Source organism: Leucopleurus acutus, assembly GCF_964270905.1.
Source record: "Leucopleurus acutus genome assembly, chromosome: 3".
In the NCBI taxonomy this organism is placed as follows: domain Eukaryota; kingdom Metazoa; phylum Chordata; class Mammalia; order Artiodactyla; family Delphinidae; genus Leucopleurus; species Leucopleurus acutus.
In genome coordinates, this window is record NC_139145.1 from 78,272,468 (window position 1) to 78,299,926 (window position 27,459).

At 34.0% G+C, this 27,459-nt stretch overlaps 1 protein-coding gene across 3 annotated transcripts in view; it reads right to left on the reverse strand.

Annotated features, from left to right (window-relative positions):
* DMXL1 (Dmx like 1) overlaps positions 1 to 27,459 on the reverse strand; it is a 131,287-nt gene that overhangs the window by 39,995 nt on the left and 63,833 nt on the right. For 2 of the 3 annotated variants that reach the window (XM_082836305.1, XM_082836304.1), the window contains exons 23-33: positions 26,843 to 27,098; positions 24,612 to 25,705; positions 23,968 to 24,159; positions 21,419 to 21,495; positions 19,073 to 19,200; positions 18,307 to 18,555; positions 13,044 to 13,222; positions 8,315 to 8,445; positions 3,472 to 3,557; positions 1,859 to 2,060; positions 478 to 595 (exon numbers count right to left, since the gene is read on the reverse strand). In XM_082836305.1, coding sequence (XP_082692431.1) covers positions 478 to 595; positions 1,859 to 2,060; positions 3,472 to 3,557; positions 8,315 to 8,445; positions 13,044 to 13,222; positions 18,307 to 18,555; positions 19,073 to 19,200; positions 21,419 to 21,495; positions 23,968 to 24,159; positions 24,612 to 25,705; positions 26,843 to 27,098 — 2,712 coding nt within the window. Of the gene's footprint in view, positions 1 to 477; positions 596 to 1,858; positions 2,061 to 3,471; positions 3,558 to 8,314; positions 8,446 to 13,043; positions 13,223 to 17,854; positions 17,969 to 18,306; positions 18,556 to 19,072; positions 19,201 to 21,418; positions 21,496 to 23,967; positions 24,160 to 24,611; positions 25,706 to 26,842; positions 27,099 to 27,459 lie in introns of all 3 variants that reach the window. The other variant, XM_082836306.1, reaches the window with a different exon arrangement.

Here is a 27,459-nt window from a genome sequence, read left to right on the forward strand (position 1 = left end):
ATAATAACATCAAGGTATAATCAACCAATTACAGTATAATTATAAATTAATTTCAGTCTGCAAAATTTTACTAAGAAGTATAATCAATACAAAAAAAGGAAAATGTACATATTTGAAATGTTTGCAGTATACAAACCTAGTTTCAATGAAACTTATAAGATAAACTGAAATTTCCACTTTGCCTCTTAAAATGGTAATCATGACAACTCAAAACCAGGAAACAAGACAAAAAATCTTAAGTCAAACAGTATCTTTTTGGGAAATAAAAGTCCCAAATACATCTGAATTAGTTACTTTAAATTAAATTGGTTAGGAAAATACTGACCCTCTCTTTTTCTATGTATTAACTACATAATACATGTTTATGACATACACAATGAGTTTTTAAAAGTCTGTAAAATGCAACTTATTCTTTATAGTTAAAAATACAAAAGACTTTAATAATAAAATAGCAAACAAGTTTTAATTTATACAGACCTCATTTAGACACCTTTTCTTTGTGAATATATTTCTGATAAAGGTTTCTTGAATTTCTTCCTGCTTCACCAAGTACTGCCAAAGTCTCTTCACAGACAGTGACAGATGGTGTTTAGATCTACAGAGAGACAACATGTTTCATCATACACTTCAGAGATTTCTGGTTAATCTGACTATATTTCCTTGGTGCTATATGAATGTTTATAATAATAAATTAACTAGAATCAGACCACATCATCTAGGGTAGCAATCAGCAAACTTTTTCTTAAGAGATAGTAAATATTTCAGGCTTTGTGGGCTATATGGTCTCTCCCCCAACTACTTAACTTCACCACTGAAGTGGGAAAGCAACCATAGGTAATACTAAAATGAAAGGGTGTGGCTGTAATCCACAAAACTTTATTTACAATGCAGAAGGAGAGTGGATTTGGCCCCACAGGCTGCAGTTTGATGACCTTTAACCTAAGAACATAAGATCTAACAAAAGAGGTATGCTTCCTACAAAAGATCTAGAAGCAAAACTACTCAAAGTGTTGTTTGTGAACACATACTGGACCATGAACTGTGTTACTGATGTGCAGTGAGGTAAGAGCCCATGAAAGAATGTAAATCAACTACGTCACTAAGCCACTAAGTACACTGTTTAGTTCAGTTAACATTTTTTGTAGTAAGACTTTCTTAATGAAGCAAGCAATGAATTGATTTACCTCTTGGTGCAAATGCTTTATCTCCTCATGTACAGTAAAACAGTTTGCTAACTAGCTATTCCAAATAGGTCTGCTCCAACATAGATGTCAGAAAACACTGGCCCATGGCTCAAATCCAGCCTACCTTTCATATTCAAAAATAAAGTTTATTGACATTACTATATTTAGAATAGATAAGCAACAAGGACCTACTGTATAGCACAGGGAACTTGTCTCAATACAATGTAATAGCCTAAATGGGAAAAGAATTCAAAAAAGAATGAATACTTACATGGGTATAACTGAATCACTTTCCTGTACACCTGTAACTAACACATCACTGTTAATCAACTACACTCCAATATAAAATAAATATTAAAAAAAAAGTTTATTGGATCATAGCCATGCCCATTCATTTACTGTCTATGGTTGCTTTTACTCTACAAATGGCAGAGTTGAATAGCTGCAAAAAGGATTGTAGGGCCAGTAAAGGCTAAAATATTTACTATATGAACCTTTGCAAGAAATGTTTGCTAACATCCGGACTACAATATGCATCACACAAAGACACAGATATGAGCCTAGAACAGCAAATTAAATATGGAAGTACTAAAATATTTTTTCTTTAAATACCACCTGATGACATTCTGATTTAATAAAACTCATATTAGAACAGTATTCATATGAAACCCTACTTGAAAGGAGTGTTTGTAGGTTCCAGCAAAGCTTTGTGGCGGAGAATTGCAGGACCTGCAGACACACTCTCTTCAGAGGTATGACTTGCAATATAGTTTTGAGGTGGCCCCCCATGGATTTCAAGTCGTCGGAGAAGAACTTGTTCCCAACATTGAAGAGTTTTTAGAACGGCATGACAAAGTGGTGAACTAACTGGAAGCTCTATAAAGAGAAAATAAAATTGACCCACATTTATCTTCTGCAGTAAAATGCTATATTCAATGTAGAGAATAAGATATAAACACACATTTTGGCAGAGGCGATGTGAAAGAGAGGTGGGCACAGAAATCCAGAGGATTGAAAAGAATGTCATAAATCTGTATAGCATTTCAACATAATTAGTGGCCTAGGACAACAGAATAAAAAGGCAATCTAGGTCAAAATTACATCATACCTTTACTACTAGAACTTGGAATAACATTTGTGACTTGTGATTTAAGTAACTGCCATAGTGGTTAAGAATCCGCCTACCAATGCAGGGGACATGGGTTTGAGCCTCGGTCCAGGAAGATCCCACATGCTGTGGAGCAACTAAGCCCGTGTGCCACAACTACTGAGCCTGCGCTCTAGAGCCTGTGAGCCCCAACTGCTGAGGCCCGTGCACCTGGAGCCTATGCTCTGCAACAGGAGAAGCCACCGCAGTGAGAGGCCCGCTCACTGCAACGAAGAGTAGACCCCGCTTACCGCAACTAGAGAAAGGCAGGCACAGCAGCAAGGACCCAACACAGCCAAAAATAAATAAATAAAATAAATAAATAAATAACTGCTATAGCAATCTCTGCTTTTGACTTTAATTTCGCACAAAAAATGTACCTGAATATTATAAAAATATGTTTGGGAGGAAAATTAATTGCTTTAAGCCTTTGTATCAGCCCAATTTATGTACAGCACATAGCTAGACTTCTTTTGAAAAGTAAAATAATATACAAGGTAAAAAAAGTGAAATAATACTTATTACAAAAGTCAGCACTTTCCAGTTCTACACTTCCATACTCCTGAATCCTGATCCCCCTTTCAACTTTTAGCTATTTCTGCTGTTTACCTTCAAAAATCTAAATAATATGCTTATGATTTTTTTCTATTTTAGAAATGATCTACTGATTTACTACTATGAAATATGAGAATAAACTTCCCCTCTCTCCATCATTCCAATACAGTCCATAATAATTTTTAGTTAGATTGATAATTTAGTGTCTACTTTGTTTTATATATATGTTAATAGAGATCACAGCTGAACTACTTGGTATACTATCATGCCCCTTTCTTTCCTGTACAACCTTTTTCTCCCTCAGAGTTAATAATTACTAAATTTTTGCTTTTGTTTAGTTTCCTACGTGTCTACAACTATTAAATCTTCAACACCTTGGCTAGAGCCATAAACACAGTCTCAATACAGTCAATCACATCAGCTTCAGATTCCCTGCTTTCTTGGACCCTGTCCTCCTAAAAGCACCTAACAATATGATAGACCCATAGGAACTTACTAAACGTTTTCTCCACTACTTGAAAAAAAATACAAAATAAGTCAATCAAAAGCAATGGCAATATAAGTTTATGTTAAGCTATTTATTACCTGCAAGATCATGACCTGCAAAGGGATAGAAAGTCTTCAAATTGCTGAGCACCAACTGCACCATTGCCAAACGCATCAATGACCAACTAAAAATAAAGCAACAGTAGATCTGTTAAAAATTTACTTAGGGATTGAGAAGACTACACACTCTTTATCCAACAATTCACTACTAGGAATCTACCCTGAAGATATACCTCCACAAAAACAAAACAATACATGCATGTAGTTACTCATGTCAGCATTATCTACAACAGCAAAAGAGTAGAAATTACCCATCAGAGTAATTGTAATAGTTGAATAACTAGCTCTGAATCATGGAATGTTTTAGGGTAGCCAAAAGGATGTTTCAATGTTAATATGGAGTGAACCCCAGCATGTATTAATAAATAAAAAGCAAGTTATAAACATTATATAGTATGCTACCTGCTACCTTCTGTGTAAGAAAGCAGCGGAAATAAATTTTACACACACACAGAGACACACACACACCCTTATTTTTGAAAACAGAAGGATAAACCAGAAACTAATAAAAATAAGTATCTGTAGAGGGTATAGAGGAGGACTCAAGTGGAAGGGATATGAGACTTCAGATTTTATATTTTTATACAGATTTCCTTTTTTTAATTAAAAAAAGATACCTTGGCATTTTTTTTCAAGCAAAAAATTTATTTCTTAGATTACTGATTTTTTACTACTCTAAACTGTGGTAAAATACATATGACATCTTAACTACCTTTAAGTGTACAGTTCAGTGACATTAAGTACATTCATATTGTGCAGCCACTACCACCATCCATTTCCAGAATTCTTTTCATCTTGAAAAACTGAAACTCTATAACCATTTAACAATAATTCCCCATTTTCCCTGTCTCCTAGGCCCTGGCAACCAGCATTCTACTTTCTGTCTCTATGAATCTGACTATTCTAGGTATCTTACATAAGTGGAATTATACAAGCATTTGTCTTTTTGTGCCTGGTTTATTTTACCTAGCAAAATGTCCTCAAGATTCATCCATATTGTAGCATGTGTCAGAATTTCCATCCTTTTAAAGGCTGAATAATATTCTACTCTATGTATCTACCACACTCTTTATTGCATTCAATTTGCTGACAGACACCTGAGTTGCAATTACCCCTTGGCTATTATGAATAGTGCTATTATGAGCATGAGTGTACTACTACCAGTTCAACACCTGCTTTCAATTTCTTGTGGTATATATCCAGAAGGGAAACTGCTGGGTCATATGGTAATTCTACTTTTAATTTTTGAGGAACAGTGGTTTGCACCAGTTCACATTCCTACCAACAGTGGACAAGGGTTTCAATCTCTCCACACCCTTGCCAACATTGTAATTTTCTGTTTTTTTTGATAATAGCCAATCTAATGGGTGTGAGGGGATCTCTCATTGTGGTTTTTATTTGCATTTCCTCAATAATCTGTGATAGTGAGAATCTTTTCATGTGCTTATTTTGAAAAATGTCTGTTCAACTTATTTGCCCATTTTTTAATTGAGTTATTTTGTTGTTGAGTTACACAGATTGACTTTTGAGCCATGTAAATATTCCATATATTCAAAAAAACAAAATCAGGTTAACACAGGAAACCAGCAAATAAAAATCTCATATTGATACCAACACCAGACAAAGACATCACAAAAAAGGAAAATTACAGGCCAATATCAGTGATGAACATAGACACAAAAATCCTCAACAAAATACTAGCAAATCAAATCCAACAACACATTAAAAGGATCATACACCATGAACAAGTGGGATTTATCCCAGGGATGCAAGGATACTTCAGTATACGCAAGGATACTTCAATATACGCAAATCAATCAATGTAATACACCACATTAACAAACTAAAAAATAAAAACCATATGATCGTCTCAATAGACGCAGAAAAAGCTTTTGACAAAATTCAACACCCACTTATGATAAAAACTCTCCAGAAAAGTGGGCATAGATAACATACCTCAACATAATAAAGGCCATATATGACAAATCTACAGCTAACATCATACTCAATGGTGAAATGCTGAAAGCATTTCCTCTAACATCAGGAATAAGACAAGGATGTCCACTCTTGTCACTTTTATTCAACACAGCTTTGGAAGTCCTAGCTACAGCAATCAGAGAAGAAAAAGAAATAAAAGGAATCCAAATTGGAAAAGAAGTAAAACTGTCACTATTTGCACATGACATGATACTACACACAGAGAATCCTAAAGACGCTAACAGAAAACTACTACAGCTTGTCAATGAATTTGGTAAAGTTGCAGGATACAAAATTAATACACAGAAAGCTCTTGCATTCCTATACACTAACAATGAAAGATCAGAAAGAGAAATTAAGAAAACAATCTCATTTACCATCTCATCAAAAGAATAGAATACCTAGGAATACACCTACCTAAGGAGGCAAAAGACCTGTACTCAGAAAACTATAAGATACTGATGAAAGAAATCAAAGATGACACAAACAGATGGAGAGATATACCATGTTTTTGGATTGGAAGAATCAATATTGTCAAAATGACTATACTACCCAAAGTAATCTACAGAATCAGTGCAATCCCTATCAAATTACCAATAGCATTTTTCACAGAATTAGAACAGAAATTTTACAATTTGTATGGAAACACAAAAGACCTCAAATAGCCAGAGCAATCCTGAGACAGAAAGATGGAGCTGGAGGAATCACACTCCCTGAGTTCAGACTATATTACAAAGCTACTGTAATCAAAACAGTATGGTACTGGCACAAAGACAGACATACAGACCAATGGAACAGGATAGAAAGCCCAGAGATAAACCCACCCATCTATGGTCACCTAATCTACGATCAAGGAGGCAAGAATATACAATGGAGAAAAGACAGTCTCTTCAATAAATGGTGCTGAGAAAACTGGACAGCTATATGTAAAAGAATGAAATTAGAACATTCTCAAACACCATACACAAAAATAAACTCAAAATGGATTAAAGACCTAAATGTAAGACAGGATACTATAAAACTCTTAGAGGAAAACAAAGGCAGAACACTCTCTGATATAAACTGCAGCAAGATCTTTTTTGACTCAGTGCCAAGAGTAGTGAAAATAAAACCAAAAATAAACAAATGGGACCTCATTAAACTTAAAAGCTTTTGCACAGCAAAGGAAACCATAAACAAAACAAAAAGACAACCCTCAGAATGGGAGAAAATACTTGCAAACTAAGTGGCCAACAAGGGATTAATCTCTAAAATATCAAACAGCTCATGCAGCTCCATATGAAAAAAACAAACAACCCAATCAAAAACTGGGTGGAAAATCTAAATTGACATTTCTCCAAAGAAGACATACAGATGGTGAAAAAGCACATGAAAAGATGCTCGACACTGCTAATTATTAGAGAAATGCAAATCAAAACTACAAGGAGGAATCACTTCACACTGGTCAGAAGAGCCATCATCAAAAAATCTACAAACAATAAATGCTGGAGAGGGTGGGAGAAAAGGGAACCCTCGTACACTGTTGGTGGGAATGTAGATTGGTAAATTGGTACAGTCACTATGGCGAACAGTATGAAGGTTCTTTAAAAAACTAAAAATAGAGCTACTATACCATGATCCAGCAATCCCACTCCTGGGCATATATATGGAGAAAACTATCATTTGAAAAGATACATGCACCCCAACGTTCATTGCAGCACTATTTACAATAGCCAGGACATGGAAGCATCCTAAATGTCCATTGACAGAGGAATGGATAAAGAAGATGTGGTACATATATACAATGGAATATTAGCCACAAAAAAGAATGAAATAATGCCATTTGCACCGACATGGATGAACCTAGAGATTGTCATACTGAGTGAAGTAAGTCAGACAAAGACAAATATTATATGATATCACTTATATGTGGAATCTAAAACAATAGTACAAATGGACTTATTTACAAAACAGAAATAAAGTCACAGATGTAGAAAACAAACTTATGGTTACCAAGGTGAAAAAGGATAAAGCGGGGGAGGGATAAATTGGGAGACTGAGATTGACATATATACACTACTATATATAAAACAGATAACTAATAAGAACCTACTGTATAGCACAGGGAACTCTACTCAATACTCTGTAATGACCTATATGGGAAAGAATCTAAAAGAGTGGATATATGTATATGTATAACTGATTCCCTTTGCTGTACAGCAGAAACTAACATAACACTGTAAATCCATTATACTCCAATAAAAATTAATTTTTTAAAAATCTCATAAAAACTGTTCTTTTCGATAAAGGAGTACTTCATTTTCCCTAATATACTTACTTGTTTCTTTTGGAAAAGTTATATTTTTCTATCACACAATTAACATACCATGTCATACTAAAATATATACACCTTTCAGATATAAACAACATATCATACTATCACTTATACATGTAAGGATGATAATGTAGCATTGGAGCTTTGAGGGTATTTGAACATTTATGATTTTTATATGTGTTCCACATATGCCATTTTTAAGACAGAAATCACTGACATCTTTGAGTACTAGTGTGCTGAAAAGACATTAGATCTTTTAGGCTAAAACAATGCAGTTTGTTTATTGTAGGGAGCAAAGGGCAAGGAATGATATGACAGCAAGATTTATGAGAGCTGAAAAAAAGTACAGATTGTCCATTCAAGGGTAATCAAAAATTAACTGTGGAATTATTGTTAAGGAAGGGAATTTAACAATTTCAGCTAAAGAGATCTGGGTTATAATATAATTCACCAAGATATTAATTTCATGTATTATTTTCAAAATTACATAATGAATTTTTTTAAAGAAGCTTAAAATTAAATATTCCATACCTATATGAATTTGAATTAGAATGCTCTTGGAGATGGAAATCTGAAGCTAAAACATCTTCATCTTCGTCATCACTTTCCAGACTCTCCTCTGAATCATATTCTGGTCTACTTTGAGAAGCAGGTAGAAAAGGCTAAAATAAAAAAGTTACAGAATTTATCATCCAACTATCTGATTTAACACATTCAATTATACAGTCTAATATTAGCAATTTATCCCATTTTGGGGTACTTTGTTATAAGAAAGTAAAGTAACCAGTACTTGGTTGCTTCTTTTTTGACATTCTATGCCTTCAACATCACTTTACACAATTCCCTTATTTATTCATCCAATCAACAAAAATTTATTAAGTATCCACTATGTGTGAAAAGTATACTCAATGTAAGAAATTTTAAGACATATATATAGTCACTGTCCTCACAGCTCTTATATTTTAGTGGGGGAAAAAAACAGGCAAATAATAGAAAACTAAATATAAATTGTATTTAGCTGTGTTATAAAGAAGAAAATAGCATTGGCATCAAGAATATTAACAAGAGTTGAGATAAGTTGATCATGAAAGGCCTCTTTGAAAAGTGTCATTTAAGTGAGACCTAAAGGACAAGAAGGAATAAGCCATTTAACAAGAGGGAAGAAAAGCATTTTAGGTAGTAGATATAGTATGTAAAAAGGCTTTAATAAGGTAAAAGAGTTTGGTATGGAAAAAGAAAAAAGAAGTTTGGCTGAAGCCTACTAAAGCAAGAGGGTTGTGTTGGGAGAAAAGCTGAAGAGAACAGCAGATGACAGATCAGGTAGGGTTTTTGTACAACACAGTAAAGAGTGTAATGGAATGCCACTGATGAGTTTTAAGTAGAGGATAGGTATTGAGATTTATACTTAAGGAATGTTACTATAACCATAGCCTTATGAGAGAAAAGTCAAATGTCAAGAGAAGAAATGGAGACATCAGTAACTAAGGCAAGAGTTGGCAGTCTGGATACAGGTGTGTGATGGAGATGGAGATAAATAACACATTCATGGTATATTTGGGGAAAAGCACAGATTTACTGATCAATTTGGAGAGCAAGGGAAAGAGAAGGAAAAGACGATTTCTGGGTTTCTGGCTTGAGCAAGTATAAGGATGAAGATGCCGTTTACTAAAATGGGAGGACTTTGGTTGTGACATGGGAAGTACTAAAGAAAATAAGTATCAGAAACCTAAATCTTGAAGAAGATCAAGATTCATAGGTCAGGCAGAAAAGGAAGAAGAAAGAAGACTATGAAGGAATAAATAGTAAGGTTAGGAAATAAACTAGAAGAGACTGGTATCAATACAACAAGAGAGAAAATTCAAAAAGGAGGAAATAGTCACATGGGTTGAATACTGCTAAGAAGTCATATAAGATGATGACAAAGAAGTTTCCTATACTTGATAACATGGATACCACCTGAATCTCAACAACAGCAGGTTTAGTGGGGTGGTTGTGTCACAAGTCATACAATGGGTAAATATGAACGGGACCTATGGTAATAGAAAGATAATGTGTTTATAGTTTTGAAAAGTTGAAGGAGGATGGGAAGCAGAGAAATGGGATAATAGTTCGAAAAAGTTTTGGGATCAAAGCAGGATTTGGAATGGGAGACAGCAGAGCACATTTCTGCTCTGAAGGGAAGAGCCAGTAGTGAAGAGAGAAGGGTAGAGAAGAAAAACAAGGATAGGATTCAGAATAGCAATGAATCTTTGATAGGAAGGATGCTTCCTTGATAATAACAAGAGAGAACAAGATGAGGGCTTCACGACAGAATGATGAAAGACTTTTGTCTGGTTCTATTTTTTTTTTAATGACATAAGATGATGTCATCAGTTAAGAGTGAGGATGAAAGAAGAGATGTGGGAAATTTGAAAAGAAAACTTATAAAATCTTGGGTCCAAAGAAGCCCAATAAAGAAACATAGCAGGGAGGGTTGAAATTCTGGAAAAGCTGAGCGAGGAGTTTGGTAAGTCCTCTTCCCAAAAAGAAGTAATGAAACTGGAAAAAGTTGTCAAAAACAACCATTTAAAGATACTGGAAACTGACCAAATACATACAACACATAGATAAGTATTTATTCAAGAAAAACTACTGAATCTCTGGTCAAAAGTGAGCATCTGGCATTTTGGCCAGGGGGTACTCCTAACCCAACCCCTGCCCTCTGTGGCCCATTTGTTCTATCAGGGACAGCAGCCTGTGAGGACAAAGAACTCTGTGGCCTGGCCAGAGGGGGCTGACTTTAATAAGAACTCCATGCCCATAAATCCAGAGAAAACTATAATTTGAAAAGATACATGCACCCCAATGTTCACTGCAGCACCATTTACAACAGCCAAGACATGGAAACAACCTAAATATCCATTGACAGATGAATGGATAAAGAAGATGTGGCACATATATATAATGGAATACTACTCAGCCATTAAAAAGAATGAAATAATGACATTTGCCGCAACATGGATGGACCTAGAGATTATAAGAAGTGAAGTGGGGCTTCCCTGGTGGCGCAGTGGTTGAGAGTCCGCCTGCCGATGCAGGGGACATGGGTTCGTGCCCCGGTCTGGGAAGATCCCATATGCCGCGGAGCGGCTGGGCCCGTGAGCCATGGCCGCTGAGCCTGCGCGTCCGGAGCCTGTGCTCCGCAACGGGAGAGGCCACAACAGTGAGAGGCCCGCGTACCGCAAAAAAAAAAAAGAAGTGAAGTAAGTCAGAAACAGAAAGATAAATACCATATAATATCACTTAAATGTGGAATCTAAAATATGGCATAAATGAACTTATCTACGAAACAGAAACAGACTCACAGACGTAGAGAACAGACTTGTGGTTGCCAAGAGGGAGGTGGGGTAGGGATTGGGACTTTGGGATTAGGGGATGCAAACTATTATACAGAGAATGGATAAACAACAAGGTCCTCAATCTATATTCAATATCATGTGATAAACCATATGAAAAATATGAAAAATAATGTATATAAATGAATACTTGAATCACTTTGCTGTACAGTAGAAATTAACACAGCACTGTAAATCAACTATACTTCAATTAAAAAAACAACAACAACGAATTCCATGCCCAGCAGCATTGTCAAAAACAAGAGTTCTCAGCAGCAAACAATTAGGGAAGGTTAACATTTCAACTAGCCTGATGCTGAGATACAGATTGGAACAAGGGCAGACCAGCCCGAAATTTAACCAGATCCAGGAACAAGACAACTAAAGAAGGCCTTGCTAATCAAGAATCACATACCCAGCAAAAGTAAAACTATGCTTTAAAAATGAAGATGAAATAAAGATATTCCAATATAAACAGAGTACATAATAAACATCTGTTGAATGAATCAATGACTGCAAAAGGCAATGTGAAACAAGGTGATATAAATGCCCTTCTTTACCCTGAAGCATGCAAAAATTACAAATGTTCTGTGACCATTTAGAAATTTGTCAGAACATTAAAAACTTTTACAGTCAGCTATAAATGTATAGGAAAATGAAAAAAAAATAGTAAAAACAATACTTATTTAGTATACTGTAATTAGAAACAGTGAGAATTAAAGTGTTTTATTTCTTTGTAAGAAATTTATCAAGAGTACTTTGAACAGTGCTGGCCTTCTTCTAACTCAGGAATCAAAGCAAGCTTCTTTTCTAATCGTTAGCAAATCGTCATACTCCTTTCTAAGTTTGTATCAGCGTTCAACTTTTTACTCTTTGCGCTTTCAATGTTGTGAAATATTACCCAGAGTTCTTTTAATGTGAAGTTTTTTGCCAATTTCACTGTCTCTGGGACATCTTCATCCTTTTGCCACACTTTCCTCATTTATGTTGATAAGCTGGCCTTTACTAATTGCCTCTGGCTGTACATCTAAAGTGTATCAAATGACAGCAATGTCAGTATTCCCAAAGTTAGCTATTTCTTCTATAACTTTACTTATATTTGATTTGAATTTCACTTCCAGTACTATCACTTTTCATTTTTCAGTTGCACTTTTATCTGTGTTAGCCAATTCCCTCTTCTGATTAGCCAGTTTTGTAAAATGTCACTTGAGTTTATTATGGGAGATAAGGAGGCAAGACAACCACATGCCTTTCTGTCTGTGTATGAACTGAATACTGAATAACAGGTACTAAATGACCAATCACTGACAGACTTTGAAAGAACTGTTGTGATTGGTCACTGATCATGAGGTGCATCTGTTATTTACATAGTGATTTGTGGACTGAATAGCTAGCAGGAAAGTTTGTACTTTATGCGATTACTCATATTTAATAAACTGTGGTAACTTTAAAATTGAACAGTGTTGTTGAGGCACTGATGTTATTTAACTAAAAACTGAAATCTGTGTATATCAGGACAATGCAGGACTGCCTGGAGTATAGAAAAGGAATTAGAGTATGGATGGCACTTTGACTTCTGGCAGTCTTGATTCCTTAATTACTATCAAGCATTAAGGTGCTAATAACCAATTTATCTTTTCATCTTACTAAGAACGTTGCTTTGTTTAAAATGCAAAGATCATAATTTATAAAAGAACTGCCTTAAAACCTGGTTGAAATATGTCCAAAATATTTTAGGGTATATTTTGTGATAATGTACCCTGATAAAATGAAAATTTTCTAAACCAGTGTGGAAAAATATTTGGAAACACCAACAATTACTTATTTTAAACAGTTTCATTTCTGTTTAACTACACAAATAATCATCTGGATAACACTTGTATTACCTTGGCAATGAAATAGTCCCAGATACTGAGCTCAGGTGGAATGAACTTCTCTTTAACTATCAGTGATTCCTGGCTTACTGGTGGTGAGGAAGAGGTCACTGAGGCAGATTCTCTGTAAGACATTTTTGATGGCCTAAAACGTTTGTTCTGTTTCTCTCCTTCTTCCACTAGTGAAGAAACTAACAAGAACAAAATAAAGTATTATAAAATAAGTACAATTTTCATTGTTCTGATTTCATCTATTTTTACATAAGACCTAAGGTTAGCTACAAGTAAGTACATACACAAAACTGAGATTATTATGATAGTAAGGTAAGAAAATAGTGGAGGAAGTGAGACAAAAATCATCTTGTATAGTGATCTTTGTTTTTATCTCATCTTGTCCCTTACTCTCTGAATGTTGACTTATCTAAATTATCTACATCTTTCTATTTTGTTTTTTAAGAATATCATGGGGCGGGGGGGAAGAATACCATGGGATGTCAGTGGTAATTAAAGGCAACAACTCAGTTATGAGATTCTTCAGTAATCACTTGGCCTTTTATCTACTAAAAAACTACTACTAATTTTTCACTGAAAATATTAAAAAATTCAAACACCAAAACTACCTACTAAACTGATTCAGACTTTTAGAAATGGCTTGGAGGTAGAATTTTCTACTCAATGGAACAACAAAGAAGAGGGAGAAAATGCAATCTTTATTGTTTTAACTTCTAAACATTTAACAGTCAATATTCTCTTAGTATTTTACCTTAGAGTATTAAGGGCATTAGCAAAGAAAAACAAGTTATACAAATCTTTAATCAATACTAAGTCACTAGATGCAAATCACCAATAGAAAATCAAGGATCTCCTGGACATAGTCATGGTCTAATAGATAGGTAAACAACCCCATATTAAGGCACACCAATATTCTTCTTTAATGGTTACAGCAAGAAGTCACTTACCTTCCAAAGGAATACAAGTATTTGTGTTTTAATACAATTTTGTTTTATTGCTTGAAGCTACTTAGCTTGCATAAACAGCATGCTCATGCATTATATCAAGCTACAGCCAAGCTGAGTCTAACAATAATTTAGTTACTTCAGAAAAAATGAAATAAAGATGAATAAAATTAGTATACAAAGGGATTGCTAAAAAGTGGTATGTAATCATTCAAATGACTTTAAAAAGAACCATCATATTCAATGTGTAAATTTTTCTCTCTGATCTTATAAGCAATTGATAATCAACAATCATGTTTCTAATATATCTGTTGCATACATTTATATACATTCTAAAACTTAAACAGTGGTTTTACCAAATTCTCATTGAGTAAAAAATTTAGAATATAAGGGTATTTTTTTAATCTGTCAAAAAAATTAATGCTATGCTTTAAAATAAATTTATCACTTGACAAATATTACTATTCTCCTTGTTTTGTTTTTAGATTATTAGAAGGCATGTGATGTGAACACAGACGTTTAGGGAAAAATAAAACTTACAATGCTAAATTCACAGATTTTACCAAGCTTGCTATGTCATAAAAAAGCAGAGTTTTTAAAGCAAAACATAAAAAAAATTTTTTAAGAGAGAAAAACATTTGCAAGTACAGTGTGTGAACCCAGATAATTGACATGAAAACAAGAAATTAACCACACTGAGGGGAAACATTTAAAATTACAGACTCAATTTCAGAAGTATAAAACTTCTTATTGAAACATTTCTGATGCACAAGGACAACAGGGGAAAAACAGCAAACAGGTTCACAGTACCGAATGTTATATTACCTGAAATGCTACAAATTAAAAGACCTTAGTGACACCTCCTAGCAACAAGAAATGATTTGAAGCTTATCATTAGGGTAGATGCTCCCTCTTCTTTTCCCTCAAATTGCAGCAAGACCTAAGACAACTTTATGCTTATATCACGTTGGGTTCGAGTGGTCATGAAGCTGAGGGGCACCAAGAGAAACTGCGTAGCTGCTGGGTGCTTAACCATTTGTTTCTGAAAAAAGCTAATAATAAAATATCAAGAACTGTGTCACTCCTTGGATACAAACTGATTCTACTGTTCCATTATTAAGGTAGTAAATGGCTACTTTACTAGTAATAAAAGAAAAAAATCAGCATTAGGGAGAAATGAAAAGGAACTTGGATATAGATAGAGCTTATGAATTATAAGGGGCATTAAGAAGTTAGAATGTAGGTAAAAAAAAACTAAGGTATGCACAGGAATAACGACAATTCTTATACCTGCAAACATTATTATGAAACACAACAAAAATTCTTAAAATATTTTGTTTTGCTTTACAATATGCAATAAAAAGCAAAAGTATGGATTTCTCACTGTTAGCAGGAAAAAAAGTAGTTTTTCAAAAACTGCTATTGCTTATATGATCATCTACTTTAAAACTTAACCATAATAGAATAATTCAGAACTCCATGAACATTCACCCACGCTATAGTTTTAATTAATTAGAAAAAATAAATCCCTCATTAACATATGTAGGAATCACAAAGTAAATTTGACTAAAAAATAAAATACTGATTTATGTACCTTAACATTTTTGTTAAGAACTCTGACCTGCTGAGTTAAAGTCTAATAAAAATCATCTACCATTTTCTTATATTACAAAGCTTAAGTCATATTTAAATTTTATGTCACTAAAAGTACATTAAGTATATAATAGACATGTAGAAAGAAAAATTTAGTTCGTAAGACCATTATTGCAAAGAAAATTAAAATCAGAATTTATACCAGAACAAGGAAAACAAATGGTAACTTTTAAAATCTTCTCATAGTACTAAGTTTATGAAAACACTTTTTAAAAACAGATTTTTAAGGGTTCTAAGCATGTATTTCATCTTCAATATACAATACATTGACACTGAATAGACGAATAGGTTGTCAGGAAAATGAAATATTCTAGACCTGTCAGTTTTCATTTGGCCATATTTAAACACTAGAAACTAAAAATATATCAATATATATAACAATTTTGGCTGAATTCAGATCAACTTTTCTAAAACACATCATTTTATTCCCTTGGTCAACAATGTATACTGAATATTATCTAATTTAATTACACTCTTAAGACATCATGAATACATTCAACAGTAATTCGAACATACAGGGCTGCTTACTTACAACCTAAAATTTATCAAGCTGCTGTGCTGCTTTAGTTGGTGTGCTTTCAGAACAACATAATAATGCCTTCAAAAACTGAGATTTCAGAACTCTGCCTTATACTGAAAGCCACCCCTGCTTGTCCCTTTGTCTTGGTTGCTTTTCTGTTCTCAGATTTTGTCTCTCCAACTGTCAGTTTATCTGCCTCATAGGACTGCTACTTCTAATTACTATTACTGCCTTTACTACCTAGTATCTTCACTTCTTCCCTTTATTCTGTTTTTCTATTTTTTTCTTTTTCTACTTGTTCCTTCACAAACTAAATCAGCTTTAGAAACAGCAGACCTTTGGTTTCATCATTAAATGAGTGTACTCTTTTTTCTGGTTAGCAAACTGATAAATCATATCATTTATGTCTTCTGTACATGCTCCTTCAGTTACATCCATGATTGATTGCATTCAGAATTGTTTCTGGGTTCTTATAGACAGATGAGCATCACATAATCTATATGTGGCTATATCCAGCCCCATCACTAAGTTAACCTCATTTTTTAAGTATCCTGTATTATTTGGCTACCATCTCCCAACGCAAGAGGTTAAACATACAGATGCAGATAATTTTTTTCACTTTGATTATTTCGGATTCAGTAAGTGGTGAGATAGAGTTGATTATATGATATTTGTAACTACAAACAGCTATATCTGAGTGGTTAAACAAAGAACAACCTGGACTTTGAGTAAGGTTGTTTATGTATCTGTGCTCAGAAATGCTCCAGGAATTGTTGAAGTTGAGGCTTGCTGACTGGTTAGTAAAAATGTATTTTTAATATTTTACAAGTATGTGGACATTCTATTTCAAGAATTTATCCCTTTATAACATGTTGTAATAACAAGATCACAGTCTTTAATCTCAGTAGACCTATAAATCGTACTCCCTCTCAGACTTTGAAATTTTTTCTAAAATGAATTCAAATACCTGAAGTTAAGTATATATTCCAACATGAGTTTCATAAGTTAGTCTTTTCTATTTTTATCCATATAAAAAATAAAGCACAGGAAATTACTCTTTAAAAATTAGAAAGGAGATGTTACAAAATTTAAAATATTGTTAAAAATTTTAAAGCCAAGATTATCACATATGGGCTAATAAAAAAAAGAAAACTTAAAGGCAGAAAGCATCATGAAGATTCTTTTCAGGTCAAAAGCTTGTTTCAGTCTTTAAATAAATACAGTACCTACAGTTACAACATTAGGAAGTTAAGAAAAGGTAATACAATTGTTTAAAATACTTACTTTGCATGATATTATGAACACTTAGAAATCCAAAACCCTAATGGCTGGAATCATAATATGCAGAACATAAAGCAGCCTTATTTGAAATGTTTTTCCAGTCATTTCAAGCCATAGTCTGATTTATCATGATTAGCACTGACGTTTCTTTATTTCTACACATTTAAAAATATGTTAAAGTCTAAGGAATAGAAAACATCAAAATGAAGAACTTAAAGCATAATAAAAAAGCAGGGATGGTTTTCTAAAATGCTAATCATTGTTTTAAATCAAAAATATGACTTGATTAATGGAAAATTTTCAGTTTGCTAAGTGCCAAACAAAATAAAACTGGCCCACTGTACCCCAACCCCTCCAAAACAACACAAAGCAAGCTGAACTGTAAAAGCCTATTTCTAAAGCTAATATCTTGCCTGCAAGACTGGGAGGGCTATGAGAACTGATGGTTGAAAGAGCTTTGGAAAAGCCCACACATTCCATGGAGAATACCACTACCTGGTGGGGGCTAGGCATAGCAAAGTACCTTCCTGCCAAAGAAAGAAGAGAGATCTGATTTGGGATAGAACAAAAACCAATGTTACAGTATATTTCAAAACAAATGAAAATTTCAATAGTAAAAGATTTTAAATTACATTAGATAGTTCTAATCACTGGTGCATGAGTATCTTAAAGTTTGATAATTACACCAGAAACTTTATACTGCATATTTACCACAAAACTATTTGTTCATGCTTTAAGAAAATGGTCTGTAACAGAACTTTCTGTGAATGAATTAAAATGTAATTACATTTAACAAAGTTATCATTCAGATGAAAAAATAAAGCTGTAGCCTTAAAAAATAAAATAAAACAGTTTAAAAACTAACCAGGTAAAGCTTTTGAGCGTGTCTGTTCTTTGCTGGGAACATGTGCACCTCCACCAAATACAGCAGACCACATTTTTTCATTTAGAGGGTGGGCCACAATCCGAAACAGTTCGTTACTAGAATGTGTTGCCAAGCCATGGATGAAGAGACTAAGATACACTGCTGTGAGAATCTCACAGAGCAAGACTGTAAGCCCTGACTGGGCTTCCTCCCCAGAAGAATTCAAAAGTCGAATTAGAGAAGTTATTCCTAGGAGAAACAACAAACATAGCTACCATTAGCTATCATTGACAATAAATTAATAAATAATCAACATTTCCTAATTTTTGAAAAAAGTTACAGCATCAGGATTAAAATATTTTCTGCCATAGATTCATAGACTAGTAGAGGTTATTGCAGTTAATGCATAAATGTTGAGCTACTTGTTCAATTTAGACAAACGCTGGAAATCTGTAATCTGATTCAAATCTGATAGATAAAATTTCATTGCCATAACAAATGTTTTTCTATTATGACAAAAGCAAAATTATAAAAAGTGATATAACAAAATATTTGAGTTATTTTAGTATGATGATAAAGGAAAAACTAACATTACATAACTGAATAATTTGTAATAAGTGGTGAATAATAAACTGGTATCAATTCTAACAACAGTTAACAACAATGATTATCATACAGCAAACCCAAGCCAAACCTACTTTTTCCTCATCTGATTAAATTCAATAAGGCTAAGAAAAACACTCACACATATATAAATTATTTATACCTGGCCACTGAGCTGGTGATGTATTGGGAGTTATGGCTTCATCTAAGCTTCCTGTTTTCAAAGAATGTCGATGGGGAAGCAGTACTGTCTGATACACCATTCCAGTAAACTGATTTGTTTGAAATGAACTAAGAAAAAAAAATTTAAATAATAACAATCTATAATGACCTACAATAACAACGATATAATAAAACAATAATAACATACAATGATCTAAAATGAATTTCACACGTAATACTTCCATGTTTTAGATCTATCATCTAGGGTACCTTAAATACAAAATTTTTTGTATTAGTTATACTGCTTTACACCTAAGTACTGTGCTTTATAGTCTAGTATTATAATAAAACAAAGTGTCCTTTAAATTTTCTAAATTAAAACAGATATGATAGCTTTTAAATATATTTACTGTAAGACATAAAATATGTACAAATGAAAAAACTAAATCATTATTGACCACAAGTAGCAAGCTTATATATCAAAATTTAAAACAAGGTTACTGAGTCGAAAAAGTCAGTTTACGTTCAATTTGATATTTAATGGCTATTCTACCCTACACTAGGGTAGGTTATATCAGGTATATGCACCAGATAACAGGTATTTAATGAAACACATGGTTTCCGTCCTCATGCGATTTATAGCCTGGTGGGGGAATCAGACACAAATAATTTTATCATACTGTTTTTAAAGACAAAACCTATGCATACAGTGATATGAAAGCAAAAGGGAGGAGTGATTTCACACAGTTTGGGAATTCAGCGTAAGCTTCTCTAATTAAATGGCACTTTAAGCTAAAACTAAATAAACTGATCAATGGACAAAATAAATTACAGCTTGACACAAACTATGAAATAAATACAATAGAAAAATGGTACGAAAAATTTGTTAAACCCTGTCAGTAGTTCCTATATCATATGTTAAATAAATGAATATAATATTTAAAAATAGCACACTTATTTGTTTAGATCTGTTCTAACTGGCAAGTTGTCTTAGTTCTAACAGTTTGATATATATGGAAATAGCTTCTCTTGCTTTACTTTCCATTTTCAAGATGGAAGAGTAACAAAAACCAAAAATCTCCCCTGCTAAAGTAAGCCTATGGAAATGATAAGAAAGATAAAAATATGTTGATGAAAACAAAGCCATACTCAGTAGTAAGAAAGTGAACTTTTGGAGGACCAAGGTCAAAGAAATCAAGTTGAAGCTACTATGGGAATACATAACCAGAGTAGTAAGCTGAGGTGACCCCTGGGAGAATTCAAACACATAAGATAAACAGATAATCAAAAATCAACACAAAGGAATGCTGACATCATGTAAGAGAAAACAAACTCAGCGACATACCTACACCTGAGGAAGCAAAGACTTACCAGAACATTAAGGAAAGTGGTTTATACTCAGAGATGTTAAAAAAAAATAAAACTAAAAAAAGAACAGTAAGTTATTTTTTTTAAGTGGCTATTAAAATAAATAAAGAGATACTAAAATTGAAAATAGAATTTCTAAAACAAACTCAAATAGGCTAAATAAAAGATAGGACATTGCTGAAGAATGAATTAGTGTCTGGAAAATGAAGCTAGGATTTCTCCTGAAATGAAGCAAAAAATAAAGAAATAATGAAAGGGATCATTTGAGAGGAAAGCTAAAAGAAAAATAAGAGGGACCCACAAGTTCCAATATCTGTCTCATATAAGGAAAGAGAAGAGAGAAGATAAAATATTTGAAGAAATAGAGTAAGGGAATTTCAAAGAACTAAAGAAAGATACAGACCCCCACACTGTCAAACAACATGTTTTGAAAGCCTAGATAAATTATCTAGGCTTTAAATTATTTAGGCTTTATTATCTTTAAGTCCTAAGTGAAACCTGAGGACATAAAGAGAAAAATCATAATCAACTACTCTGTAAAATTTTTCTCAGTTCCAAGTCAGTCACTCCCTCCTCTGTGCTCCCTGAGATTTTACTACCTATCATCTTATAGGACATATCATTTAAGTATGATGTCATGTTACATATCATTTATCATTTCACATGTTTGTCTCTAACTAGATTGACCTTAAGGAAGGAGACCTTATTCCAGCGTATATCACAATGTCTAGCATTAGACAGTGATCAATAAAAGGATGCTAAATAAGTTATATTGTGAAGAGTTTACTTGAGATGCATTTGCCATAAAGACATATGCTAAAATTTCAAAGATGAAAAAAAAGGACTCAACACTTCAGCCATATGCTTTTTGCATTATTTAAGGTGGACTGCAGTACACAGTATTTCTCGAGCAAGAGCATACAAATTCTCAAACCTCATCAGTTACTGCAAACATTCTTAAATTTCACAAGATATTTACCTGTAGTTATGACTACCACAAAGGCACTGATAAATACAAGCAGAAAGTGAAGCTGCTAAAGTATGCATTACATATACCTGGAAAAAAAAAAAAAAACAACAGAATTATAACTTTGAAAAATGTAGCTTTTTTTCAAGACCTAATATAATCAGCATTTTAAAAAAGATGAAAAAATGATTTTGCCCTTAGAAACTATTTCCTTTTTCTCCCTAATACTCATTTCTGTCTGAAAGGTCTTGTGACAAACAAATTAAAAACACACACACAAACACACACACAAAACCTGAGGACTTTGGCAGAAATTATAAAACAGACACCTACTACCTAATTTGTTTTAAGGGCAAATGAGAACAGATGTTAGCTTATTCAGTAGTGCCATGAGCCATGCATTAAAAGCAAGCCCTCCAAGACTTAAACTGCTCCTTCTTCAACCAAAATATGAAGTCCAGCCTGGTAAATGACAGTTCACTTATGAAAAGATCACTGAAGAATATGCTATCACACAGTCGAGTTACTACAGAAAACAATTTGAAGAGAGGGAAATTTTAGAGAAAGAAGGTATGAAAGACAGCAACTGAAAGGCAAATACGTGTACTGAGGAAGACAGGGCTCCAAACATGGCATGACAAGAGAAGTAACAGAAGTAGATCTGAGGATAAGGGAGAAGCTTAATCTAGGTAAGAAAGGAGGCTAGACTATTAAAAGACCAGGTTCTTGATCTAATTGTATGATACTCTTTGTGCATATTAAAATCTAATTGCTATTTTTCCTTCAATGATCAATAGACATGTGATATGAATTAAAATCAAGGACAACATTATATGAATGAAGACAGCGAAGACCACATACAATAGACTACAAAAACGATAATATTTTCTAGCTTCTCCAATCAAAAGGTGGAGTCTATTTCGCCACTTACTGAATTTGGGCTGAGACTTGCTTTGTGCAAGAGGACACGGCAGAAGTGATGTGTTATTTCTGAACCGAGTTCTCTAAAGGCCTTGCAAATTCTACTTTTGCTCTTTAAACCCCTGGAACCACTATATGAAATAATCCAGGTGAAATGGTTAATTTTATGTGTCCATTTAACTGGGCCAAGGGGTGCCCAGACGTTTGGTCAAACGTTATTATGGATGTGTCTGTTAGGGTAAATTTGGATGAGGTTAATATTTGAATTGGTAGACTGAGTAAAGATGATTGCCCTCCCAATTGTGAGCGGGCCTTATCCAATCAATCGAAGACCTGAATAGAACAAAAAAGCTGAGTATGAGGGAACTTCTGCCTGGCTGCACTGAGCTGGGACACTGGTCTTTTCCTACCTTGGGACTAGAACTGAAACACTGGCTCTTCTTGGGTCTCAGGCCTGCTGGAATTTGGACTGGAACTTACACTATTACCTATCCTGGTTCTCAGGCCTTTGTACTTAGACTGGACCTACACAATCTGTTTTCCTGGGTCTCCAACTTGCCAACTGAAGATCCTGAGACTTCTCGGCCTCCATAATTAAGTGAGCCAACTGCTTACAACAAGCCTCCTTCTATAAAAACACACGCACACACCCTACTGGCTCTATTTCTTTAGAGAACCCAGGCTAATTACTCTAGGCTTGCCTACTGGAGGATGTGACACATCCCAAAATCTTTGGTCATCCCAAAGTTTCCTGTCAGCCTTGCAAACAGTCTGCCAACCACCAGAAATGTAAATAAGGCCATCCTAGGTCATCCAGAATCCAGTCAACCTGCCTGCTGACCAAAGACAAATGAAGGTATCCAGCTATCAGTCCAGTTGGCCCACAGAATCATGAGCTAAATAAATCATGGCTATTTTAAGCTATTAATGTTTCAGGGTGGCTCTTAAGCAGCAAAAGCTGATACACCAGGGTTATGCTTATTATTTGCTTATTATTAAAGTTGAATATGGAATAAAGTTTGGTTAAAATCAGCACAATCTAAACAAAATTAAATTCCTAATTGTATAATATGCAATGTGGGCATTTATTCTACTGAGCAGTATAGGAAACAAAGTGACAAAATTAATTTATAAGGGTTAAGGTTATCCAGGAAGGTAAAACTGTAGGAGAGGCTACCACTAGACAAAAAGAAAATGGATGGCATGATATCACAGCCTGTGAGGTGGGGGAGAGAATCAAATGCAGACTATGAGGAAAAAAAAAAAGAGATACTAGTACTTTTACATAATATTAAGTTTCTGTCTCTAAAAAAACCCCAGCTTTTTGGCTAAGTGTACTGCTGAAGATTTACTCATAAATGTGCATACACACTATTATGCTTACCAAAATGATGCAGTTAAATAAGACGAAGTAAAACTTTAAAACTGAAGTACCCTATTGGGTATAAGTAATACAAGTAAGATGAACTTGGCCTACAACCAAAAGTTTTCTTTGATCAAAACCAATATAAACTTGGCAATGAAACAATCACTATGCATAGGATGATATTTAAAATTGTTTATAAAAAGCCTTAACACTTATCTTTTAGTTTTATCATAGTATATAGGTAAATTAAATGTCTGAAACCAAGCATACTTACTTTATTGCTTTGGATATCAGGATGGGGTGGTGAATCAAAGTTTATTATGGCATGCAGAATATCATGTGTTAGATTACTAAGGTGCAATAACGGATTGGCAACTACTGTTTTGGCACTGGCTGTACAAGCAAAGAGGAGAGGTACTGAGGTTTGTTCTGAAAGAGGGCTAGGAAATATTGGTTCTGCTGTTTCCTTAAAAAACAAAGGGAAAAAAGGTTAATCAACTATTTATAGTTATAATCCATTAAGTAATTCAGGGTCTCTTTGAAAAACTTCAGAACAATTAAAAATTAAAAGCATAACAAACTTTTACAGAGTTAGAAGGGACGATCAACCTTCCACCAATTATAATGAAAACTGATGGGACAATACGCTCGTATCATCATCTCACAAGGCATTCGTATAAGAATGTTTAATATGAATTAAGCAGATCACAGGGTCTGATATCAAACTGTCCTTAAACCACAATGCATTCACAACTCTAGAAATCCATAATATGAAGCACCACACAAAAAGCAGAATTCCTTAAAGCAACCATAATTAAGAAAATCAACAATTTTAACATTTTAAAACTAAAAAAGCAATCTCAAAAACTGTTTTTCATACAAGTAGTATTTTGACTGGTTATCATGTAAGTTACATACCTGTTGAGATTCTTGTAAAAGCAAAATCAATTCCATTCTCACAGATGCAAGACCCCCACCATGGGATCCATGCAGTATGCAGTAACTAAGAAACATTCTCAAGAGTGACTGATATTTCAAAAGCCACTGTCTTTTTTCCTGAAAATTTTCTCTCAGTTGTTTCACTTTTGTTTGATGAAGCAAATCTTCAGCATCTTCATTTAATCCAAATGCATCTCCATTTTCACTAAATGCAGACTGTAATTCTTCAGGATCTGAACAATAGTCACAAGTTCTCTGAAGGGCTATCACCTCTTTTTCAAGCCAGTGGTACAGCTGGTATCGCAATTTTCCACCATCTATTTCATATCCAGTAGATAAAGTACGAAGTTCTACCGTGAGAATCTTTAAACATGCTCTAAATTTTAACTGAACTGCAATGATATCTTCTGATGGATTTAAAATGTCATGTTCATCTAGTGTGCTGAGAGAGTCTGTGTACTTAGAACTTGTTTCATCTATTTTTTCCCCTACTTTTCTCTGTAAAGGTTTTAGTTCTTTCATTGAAACAGGGAGATCCTCATTTTCTTCATCGTTATCACTGTCCCATTTTAATTCTAAAGAGTCATCCTGAAATACAATACTTGGTTGGCTCCAGTCAAAAGAAAGAGTGGAATTTGACTGCTTCTCTGAGGAACCCTCTGAAGAAGATCCAAAACCATTCATCAGTGACTGTGACCAATCAATAGCAGAAGACTTATCTTCCCTTGCATCCAATTTGAATGGAGAAGAAGGAGAACAGACTTTACTAGTATCCAGAAAACTAGATGTTCTACAAAAAGGTTTCGTTTTTTTGATGACTTTTGGCATCTTTGATAATACTTCCAAAGCCAACATAGGGCAGCCAGCTTTTAAATGAGCACTGGCAGTAGTAAAAAATAATCTTCTTTCACTTAAATTAATTGTTCCTGCCAGTCCACTTTTTCCTGTTAAACTCATGTGTGTGGAAAACGCATCAGATGATCCAAAATGACGTCTCAGCAAAAGAGGATGTGTTCTTAGATAATTGTAGAAATTAAAAACGGCAGGATTGCAGGCTGACATCATGACTTGATCTGAAAGTAAATTCATTTTATGAGCCAAGAAAAATTCTTCAAGGGTTGTACTGTAGCCCTTTTTCTCTACCATGGCACCTTTATCTACCTGGTCTTCTAAGAAAAATTTAAGAGACCAAACTAATACATAGCACTGAATAGACAGGAACACAGTTGTAATGAAAGCGTTCTAACATAGTAGGAAAACAAAGATTATGCTGATTTCACATCTCTTCAGGAAACAATCTAAGACATTTTAAAACATCCAGTTACACACTCTTAGTTCTTTTTCTCCTACTTTCCTGGACACTTCATCTCAGACAGTCTGCTTTGCTAGATCTTCCTCATCTTCTCTACTTTTAAATGCTGAGTGTCCTAGAGTTCAGTACTTGACCTCCTTTCTATCTACACTCCTTGAGTTAAATCCTATAGTCCCATGGCTTTAAATACCATCTATATGTGATAACGTGCACATCTCTATTTCTAGTAGCAATTTCACCCTGTAAATCTAGAATGCTATATCCAAAGGCCTACATTACGTTTCCATTTACATGTACATATTCTTGCCTCAAGGCCTTTTTATTTACTGTGCCCTTGGCCTAAAAACCAGATACCTGCACTGACTGATTACTCACTCATTTCAATTAGGTCTCATCTCAAAGGTTACCTTATCTGAGAAGTCTTTTCTATCTAAAGCAACACTCTCCAAACTCTGCTCCTAGCCTTCCCCCTATCACTTATCTATTGCTCAAACTAAAAACCCAGGAGTTAAACTTGACTCGCATTCCCTTCATATTCCATATCCAATTCAGTCCTATCTAGTCAACCTTAAAATTATAGTTGAAATCCAACCACTTCTATTTCCCTGTTTATCACTATTTTCTTCAAAACATTTATATTCAAACGTTGAAAACATCTATGTTCAATAAGAAAATCCAAAGTCCTTGGTTTTCAAAGGATTTAGCTTCCTGGTTGGGGGGGGAAATAAAAAATAAAAAACTGTATACATAACTCTGTCTCCCCAACTAAACCATAAAGTCTTAGACCATGTACGTCTTCAATTTGCTCTGCATTATCCTTAGCACCCAACAGTGTGCTCTGAACCTGACAAACACTAATAAAACTCTTAAGCATTAACATCTGAGAAGTATAGCTTACCATCATCCTCTCTGATAGGTTGCTTTATTAATGTTTCCAGAGCACTACTATAATCTTCTAAAATCCAATATGCCATACTCCGAAGAAAAGGATCATAATGCATATTTATATTCAACAAATTGAGTTCATTGAGTTCAATTCCCAAAACTTTTTTACGTAAAATAGATTTATATGTTGCAGATGTATCAAATTCAGACTCATAGAGTCTTGCTATTACAAGAGCCAACTGAATGTCATTCAGTTTCTCAAGACATACCTTCAAAACAAGAAATATTGTTTATAAATAAGGGTATCTTTCATTTTAAGGTAAACTCAATTAACTCACTAATAACTAGATGAACACAAAGCTTTATTAATATCTGAAAATAGTGAACAAGGACAATAAACAAAACATATGCTGCTTGCTTCAGCAAATCTACTTGACAACATTTATGTTAATTTATCTGGTAGTACCAAATACATATTTGCAAAAAGAATTAGCCTAATGAAAAACCACTGAATAATTGCTAAAATGACACGCTTTGTTTTATTCTTGAGCTTTTACCCTTCCCCATCCACCTCAGCAGACTATAATGTTTCCAAATCAAAAAGATGTTTTGAATCACTTGTATGAAACT